We start from the raw sequence: 8,905 nt of genomic DNA, 5'->3' as shown, positions 1-8,905 counted from the left end.
ACGTTTAATACTCCTAATTAGTATCTAAACATACGATGTGACGGGTGCTAAAAAGAAGTCAGTGGAAGAAAATGGGGCCATAGTACCTCCATTCCTCAAGCTCAAAGTAGAAAAAGTTGAATGAACAACAGTTTTTCCATTACAGATTAAATAAACAACCTCGATAATCCTTATAAGATTATCAGGACCTGGACATATGCAATATTTTTGGTGATTGATAAAGCAGGCAAAAATGCAGGTATCTATCTTGTATCCATATAATTAGACTTCCTCAACATATGATGGGTGTTCTCTTTTATAGTGTATCTAACAAGGAGGTACTGATAGACCAGTTATGTACAAATTCTGTTGACCGACACGAATCATCTCTCATTGAGTGCCAAAACTATCCATAAGCAAAATTCAAAAGAACAGAGACAATGTATAAAGGGAAAATCCAACCCTGCAAATAGATACCATTAGACACCAACGATGCAATCATTTCATCCTTCAGTAGAGTGTAGACAAGCATTCAGGAACAAAACACCGGGAAAATGTAGACAGAGCATATTTAAAATGAATCAATACCAGTAGAGCCCACAGATGAGCCACAAATCATAAACTTCATTCAACTAAAAATGCAAATCCATTAATATACAATGGTGAACCAAGGTAGGTACCATCTTCAAGGTAACGAGTAACAGAAAGACTGCATGACATATCACATTTACCACTTTTGGACCTCAAGGTCAAGGGTATCGTGCACTCCACCCCAAATATACAGCAGAAGTTAATGTTCACCAGTAGCAGGATCCTGGAAACAAAGAAACATTGCAATTATAGTTTTCGATTAAACACCAAGCAGATACTGTAGTGAGCGTGCATAGGGACTCCAATTGCAATAATGAAAAATCAGTTGCCCTTGCACGAGGTAGTTAAAGTAAGTCTTAGCAAAAACCGTTTGCAAAGAAAGATAATAGGCTGAAACTGTTGTATCTCAGGCTTTCAAAATTTAACAATGTTTTTTCACAACATCACAGATAATAGGGTCTTGCAGTCCTGCAGTACACTGTCAAAGATAACAGAGTCTAACCATACAAGCATATCGCTCATTGGGCATCAGTACTGTATCGATGAAGCCTTATAAGTTGTGATCAAGTAACCAGTATTAATTCTGAATAGATATAGTATTCTCAATAAAATATTTGTAATCAAGCAGCCAGTATTCATCATGATAAAATGTGGTGACTGGGGAGGGCCTCTTATTTATGCTGGTAAGAAAACAGTTCTCGAAAGCTTGAAGTGCAGCAATTTCAGTCCCCGCCAGCAAAACACACAAGCCTGACTATTCTGAATTTCTGAGGGTTACTTTTAGGACAGGACAACAAAGCTTGGATCCATGTTTTATTCACCCCCTCGAGAAGAAGATCAGGCAAGATAGTACAAATAATCATTTGAACTTGATAATATGGTGAAGTAATGTTGTTGGCTTGCAGCCCTCATGCTATGGACTATGGTGTGATATAGTTTTTTGTACTTAAAGACCGTATAATATTGGTATATACTCCTTACAAGCTTATGTATTGTTGCTGGCATATGTAATCTCGATAATATGGTGAAGTAATGTTGCTGGCTTACAGCCCTCATGCTACGGAGTAATTACTTACAAGCTTACCAAAAAGGACTTCCTTTTTCATGTGCAAATTATGTATCTTTGTCCTATATATAGATGTGATGTGCAATATTTTGCAGTTGCAGGCAGCAGTAAACAGGAATTAAGATTATATAAGTTTGCTTACATCAGTCACTTCCATTGCCTTCGTCGCCCCCGTCTACCCGACGGAGACCGTCGAGAGCAGCGGTGAGCTTCGGGTCGATGGATGCGGCGGTCTTGAAGGCGTCCCGGGCCTGGGCGGCCTGGCCTTTCCTCTCGTAGCACTCGCCGAGCATCGCGTGGGCGCGGGCGTTCTCAGGACTGAGGCGGACGGCCTCCGCGAGATCCGCGGCGGCCTGGTCGAGCCGGCGGCGGCGGTGCAGCGCGAGCGCGATCTCGGCGCGCTTGGCGAGCGCGTCCCCTCGCTCGCGCGGCTCGAGCGAGCGGGCGAGCGGCGGGGCGAGGGCGGCGTCGAGGGCGCGCAGCGCGGGGAGGCGGTGGCCCTGGAGGTCGAGGGCGAGGGCCTTGAGGATGAGCGGCGCGGCGTCGCGGGGGTCGAGGGCGATGGCGAGGTCGGCCTCGGCGAGGGCGGCGCGGGCGAGCGGGCCGGGGGGCTTGGGGGCCGCGGCGCGCGCGCGGGCGAGGAGCTGCGCGCCCTGCGCGAAGTGCCGGCGCGACTGGGCCGCGGAGGAGCCGCCGCCGCCGGCGCTGGAGCGGCGCAGGCGGAGGGCGGCGCGACGGGGGAGGGAGTGGAGCGCGACGAGCATGCCCGCGGCGAGGAGGAAGAGAAGGCACTGGACGATGGCCTCCGGCCAGGTGCCGGCGGCGCCCAGCGCCAAGGCGGACATGGCTGGTGACTCGGTCTTGGTGCGGCTTGAGTTGGACTGGGCGACGCGTTCCGGCACAGGCAGTAGCAGTGGTTCGCCGTGCGGTCCGATCTAGGCGGACATGGCTCGGTCTTGCTTGCCTTGGTGCGGCGGCCGGTCGATGTTCGTGTGCCACATTGTATTCCTTCATTTTTACACGGGAGAAGAATTGAATTTCTGCTTCTGATATGCGGAGGAAGCTCTGTACAATGATCTCTTCCAATGAACTAGTATTTTTTTTTTATACTGGGAGGGAAAACCCTTTCATTCTGGGAGCGGAGGGATGGTACCATGCGAGCTTTTTTTTAGTTTTGCTAGGGCATCTATAACAGCCTCTAGTTTAAGCGGGCAACCTGACTTTTAAGTCTTATTTACTTACATGATCTATTAAAATGAACTAGTATTTTTTTATACCGGGAGAAAAAAAAATTAAGTACTTCTTAAGTTCCCATTCACTTGCTGCAGATTACTTCCTTCGTAACTTTTCCCTAAAGAAAACATTTTAAGGCACATAACCATTAACGCTTTTGCTAGAGCAACATTTTTAGGCGCGTAATTTAGTTACTCCAAAAAATCACTTTTCACATAGAATCACTTGGAGACTCTATCAAACATGTCTTAACACAACCATCACATGTGAGATGCTGCGAGTTGTAGCAACATTACCTGAAGTCGGTTGACCTACCATTTCAATATCGGGTGATGGAAAAAATGCTAGAGTTTGATATTTTATGCGACATGTATACAGGAGTGATTGAGTTCAATAATCCGAAACCAAACATAACACAGGGCATGCCATGCAATGCAACTTGAAAAGAAGCTATGTAGATGCATGTGACTTCAGGATAAGATAGTGAGACAACATTTCTCAATCCATTGATTGACTGAAGTGAGGATGCCTTGAGGGAGAGTACATGTGAAAGTGCTCTGGTAAATGAGATTGCAAGTTATGACATAATCTTATGATTTATTAAAAAAAATATCCCATTGCATATATTCAGGTACCGGCTCTTAGGGTGTTATTGTGCCACCAACCACGGTAGCACATCTAAATATGCATAAAAAATCTATCAAAAATGGATGGATAAAGAATGCAATCAGCTATTCATCTATCATAATGCAAAAAAATCTGTTGAATAAAAACTTATGAGAGGAGAAACAAAAAAGATTCACATGTTGATTCCTCTTTTTCAGTAACTATTTACATGTTTATTTCTCTTTTTTGTTTATGTTTTACAAAATCTTTTTGTTCAACATTATTTTTTGCATTATGATAGATGTTGGCATCTTTTATCCATCCACATTTCAATGGACCTTTCATGCACATTTACGCACATTGGCATCATAACCCGCGGTCACGCTAGAGTTGTTCATGTGTCGAGTATTATTTAGGTAAAGATTGATTCAACCTTTGATCGCTTTAACATACATATATTGATCACTTATTGTCCAAATGAAAAACACACTTTACATGGGTTGCTCTTTTTGAAATTTCTTGGATCTCTCTATTATTTTCTAGCAACCTTTTTATGAAACAATTTTTAATGGATTCATGTAGGTAGGGTCTCGTAGCCAAGAACACTAATCGTGGACACACGTAGCAAAGGACTAACAATGCACCTGCCTTAATGTTCAATTGTTGACTGTTAAATTTGATTTCATATTTCAATAAGATCGGATTGGCGAGAAGGCTCACTCTTCAGGGGTGAAGCTAGGAATGTTTCTCGAGGGACCAAAGAGTTCAATGTAAATATTGGGGGTGGGGGCGCTTGTCCCTTTAATGTGTCCGATCATGTCATTGTTGATGAAAATATACCTCAGTTAGATCTTGTATCCCTGTTTCCTTATAAGTTTTAGGCGGTGACGGTCCCTCTTTGAGCTTCGCATCGATATAAGATGTCAACATAGCAAAATGCAAATGTTTCAATTTCAGTGTGCATTTGAGTTCATATCGATGATTAGTGTTGCTAGAATTATTTCTTTTTCTTGGCTCTTTTAAAGAACTACCTCCTAGAAGACTTAAACAAATCGCATCCATTGAATTTTAATATAACTAAAATATTTAATGATAAATAAACTGGTTTATTAAACTGCTAAGACTTGTTGTTTCATTTGGAAGGAGAAAATTCCCTGCATGACAGGCTAATTCCTTACTTAACTGCTAAGACTTGAATTTTAATATAGCTGCTAAGAAAGGAGAAAATTCTCTGTATGATACTAGAAGACAAGACAGACCAATTCCTTACTTAACACTTGAAATTTCAATATTTCTTGTTTGACACGTAATTAAAAATTCCGTGCCTTGGACACTACCGTCGGTTCCGTTAACCGGAATCGTTCCTTATCCGCAGCACTATTAGATTGTTAACGTTTGAACCAAAATACCCTTGTCATGGGACCCTTATCCATCCGCCCAGCAAGTCGTCAGCAGCCTCTTCTGATCTTCGGCCTGTTCGCTTCAGCTTATTTAGTCGGTTTATCAGCCACCAAATAATATTTTTCTCTCACAACAAATCAGCCGTTTCAGCTTTTCGGCCGGCTTATAAGCTGAAACGAACAGAGAGAAGACGGAGCCTTCTCTCTCTTCCCCATCCGACTCCACCCAGGACACCCTAGCCGTGCGTGGGCGTGCAGCCGTGCGCGGTGGGCGCAGATGCATTACCCGCGGGCAGGTGGGCCGCGGGCGCGGCCGAGTGAGCGAGCGGGTAGCCACGCCGGCGGGCGCGCAGGGCAGGCAGCAGGCGCGGGGGAAATCTCACGCAGGGCAGGCAGCAGGGCTCTGACGCCGCGGCCGCGTGTAGGGTCAGAGGCTCAGAGCCACCGTCGCGCAGGGGCAGGAGCTGCCGCCAGCGTCGCACGGAAGCTGGCGCGCGGAGGACCGGAACCGCAGCTCGCATCGCACGCGCCGCCGCGCGTAGGCCCCAGACCAGCGGCTGCAGCTCACACCTTGCCGCATGGGTAGGACTGCTGACGGAGCTGGGCAGCTAGCTGCGAAGGGGAAAAGTGAGCTGGAGCAGTAGAAGGTTGTAGACAGGCGGGAGTAACCAGTTATTCTACTTTGCACTTAGTGTGGTCCCCACAACTATTCCTAATCCAAACCAAAGAAAATCCAAACATGGGTTTGCGTACAAAATTTCGTATCTCAGTCCCGTACCCTCCCCTTCTTATCCCATTTTATTTCCCGTTCCTTATCCCAACCCCTATTCAAACCCCACAACAATGATGTTTGCGTACAAAATGCCAAGAAGGAACTAAATCTCACGTAGAGGCATTTTGGTAACTTACTGTCCAACTTAACGGCATCAGCATCAGCAAGTGAATCTCACGGTAGTGTCACAGAAGGTACGAATCTTAGAGCTGATGTCAAATAAGGATGATGTCAACTAAGGAAGATTGAAATTCCGAGTGTCAAATAGGAAACTGGTCTATCTTTCGTGTCGCACAGGGAATTTTCTCTTAAAAGGGAGGAAACTCTTGCATCCCTTCGATTTCTTCCTCTCCCTGCAAATCACAATTATCTCCATCTACAAAGCAGACTCATGCATCCACAAGTAGCATGATAGCATCACATTTCATTAGAATAGCTATATGCTAAAATGTATGCCTCGACACATTTTTTAGGTGAAAGAAGAATTATATTAAATTGTAGCTAAGTACACCCTCATGTTACAAGCATTCTGGAATACAGTATGGTACTCATGTAATATATAGCTCCAAAACTCAATTCCAAACTTATATGAAGATTCATATGGATGACCACACAGGCAAATACTTAGCAATCAGGCTGAGAACAGGTGCCCAGAGAATGGCGGCCAACATTCTTGCAGGAAAAAATTGAGCATGATGTTCTTCTTTCTTTATCTTCCTTCTTTCTTTTGCCACTAAAGAATAAGGAAAATTGAGCCTAATCTTCCCAACTTAAAACCAAATATAATCGGCTTGAGGGGCAAATTTATTCTCATTGTTCCTTTGTCGTGGCTAGGTCTAACCACAACAAAACGGAGAAGGGGCTAGAGAGAATTATTCCACGATGGCGACGGCAACATCATCTCTGCCTCAATGTCGCCATCCGGAAACCTAATTCTCCATATCATCATGCCAAGGAAGTTGCTGATGCTGCCCTCATCTTCATTGGAGTTGCCATGGAGAGATCATATCTACCCTACCTCCTCGTCCGTTGCTGGAAAGGAAAATGAGGAAACAAATATCCAATAACAAGAAACTCGGCATGGAGAACCCTAAATCCTAAACTAGACTTGATCTACTAAAAACAAAACTGTTAGAGATGGATTCCCATTCCCCCCAGCCTCCAGCGAGATGCCGGAGGTGGGTAGGGAACGGTGGTGGAGGTGGGGTGCTACAGCAGCGACGGCTCTTAGTTTCCTTCACCATAGGATTCGGACCCCACAACAATTGGGTGCCCCATCACGTCTCGTGTGTCAATTTATATAACAAAAATAAGCCTATTTTTACCATAGAACTATCATCAAAGTATGATTTTGGGCATCAATCTTGAAAACCAGCTATAAATCAAATAAATTTAGTCCTTCAGTTGGGGTTAAAAGGGGGTTTTGCCTATATTTTCTAAATATAATGAAAAGATGGTTTAATATCTAAAAAATCATAATTAATTCTATTTAAATTATAAAAATACCAAATCGGTACAAAAATTCCAAGAATTCATAGATCTTGAATGGAACATATGCACGCACATATTTTCTATATGAATGTCCATAAGAGATTGTTGTGACAGATCTTGAGATTGACAAAGTTACAATGGACGTTTGGTTGCAGATAAGGACACGCGTACCGCTAAATGAATAATTTAGCACGCCTGCACTAAAACAATTGAGACAATGCCTACCAAGCAAAAAAACATACTAAACCTGTGCGTACTCTAGCAAAAATATCCCCTTTACAATTTCTAGCAAGAATTTTCACACCACTCTACCTGTTTGCTCAAAAAGGTTCCATTACCATCTATTTAAGACCAACCTTCAACCGATGGAATCCATGTGTCATCATTCGAAGATTGAGGTTTAGTTTTATTTGGGCAAATATATTGGTGCCATCTTACATGTTGTCTTATGGATTGACATGTAATATTAAAAAGGTCAAACATGCAACCTTTAATGACTAATCTTATAAATTCTCTCTCGATTATATTAAATTTGTGGATAGAACAAATGAAAGTTTTGAGTTGCATGTCAATCACAAGTATCACACGTCTAAAATTTAACCTATGGGACCGTTGTTTCACAAAACCATCCTTTTCCTTTCCCCTATCTTCGGAAAATCTACTTAGCACTATATGAAACAACTGCTATCAAGGCACTTGCTCTTTTCCAAGGTGTTGCAAGTATAGAATCTGGTGTGTTGTACCTCTAAGCTCAAGTTGTTTTTTGTGCTTCCAGATGTATGATGTGCGCGTGTTTGTGCTAGTGGCAAAGTGTTTCCAGTAATACTTCTCAATGGTGTGTCCAGTATGCTTCCTCTAAGGGGGTGTTTGGCTCAAGGGGAGTTAAAGTTTAGCCATGTCACATCGGATATTTAGATACTAATTAGGAGTATTAAATATAGTCTAATTACAAAACTAATTACACGGATGGAGTCTAATTCGTGAGACGAATCTATTAAGCCTAATTAGTTCATGATTTGACAATGTGGTGCTACAGTAACCATTTGCTAATGATAGATTAATTAGGCTTAATAGATTCGTCTCGCGAATTAGCCTATGGGTTCTACGGTTGGTTTTATAATTAGTTCATGTTTAGTCCTTCTAATTAGTATCCGAACATCCGACGTGACAATGCTAAACTTTAGCCCCTGATTTCCAAACACCCCCTAAGTCGAGTTCTGAAAGCTTTGGAGTCTACGCAAGAATCACTATAAGCCACCGCAAGTATTATTTTGTACTACCCCGCGGTTGTTTTGGCTTTTTTATATATATTTTTTAATATGCACCTAGATATACATTATGTCTAAAATTTATGTACTCCTTCCGTTCTAAATTATTATTCATTTTGGATGAATAACTTTAGATATGTATCTAGATGCCTTGATACATAGCAATCTTGAAAAATCAAAACAAATAGTGATTTGGGACGAATGGAGTATTTAGGAAAAATAAGACAATCCATAATCTGTGTGAATTGGATGCAAGAAATATGAACCCTCTTGCATACTACTCCATGCGTTCCAAATTGTAGATCGTTTTGGCTTTTCTAGGTTCATAGATCAACGTGAAAAGCCAAAACGACCCAGAGGTAAAAATGAAGCTTTTCATGGGGGAGTTATTATGGGAGGTTGGAAAAAAATAAAATAAAGAGAAGACTTCTCCTCCAGTGCTGGGCTTGGGCTGTTGAAAGCAAGTGCACGTCCATTTTCACGGCCCGCCAACGCCTCA

The 8,905-nt window shown here is 42.8% G+C and overlaps 1 protein-coding gene across 1 annotated transcript; it reads right to left on the bottom strand.

The window, feature by feature from the left end:
• Nucleotides 1-472: 472 nt before the first annotated feature.
• On the bottom strand, nt 473-2,677 carry LOC101758681. The gene is made up of 2 exons (XM_004951462.4): nt 1,779-2,677; nt 473-793 (listed from the first exon to the last, which is right to left on the bottom strand). The coding sequence occupies exon 1, from the start codon at nt 2,479-2,481 to the stop codon at nt 1,780-1,782; it is 702 nt and encodes a 233-aa protein (XP_004951519.1). The 5' UTR covers nt 2,482-2,677; the 3' UTR covers nt 473-793; nt 1,779.
• Between the last annotated feature and the right edge of the window lie 6,228 nt (nt 2,678-8,905).

Source organism: Setaria italica, chromosome I (assembly GCF_000263155.2).
Source record: "Setaria italica strain Yugu1 chromosome I, Setaria_italica_v2.0, whole genome shotgun sequence".
NCBI lineage: Eukaryota > Viridiplantae > Streptophyta > Magnoliopsida > Poales > Poaceae > Setaria > Setaria italica.
This window is presented reverse-complemented; position numbering and strand designations above follow the sequence as displayed.

Bases quoted from the DNA above. Each gene is read 5' to 3' on its own strand.
- LOC101758681 (XM_004951462.4), bottom strand. From the start codon at position 2,481: ATGTCCGCCTTGGCGCTGGGCGCCGCCGGCACCTGGCCGGAGGCCATC.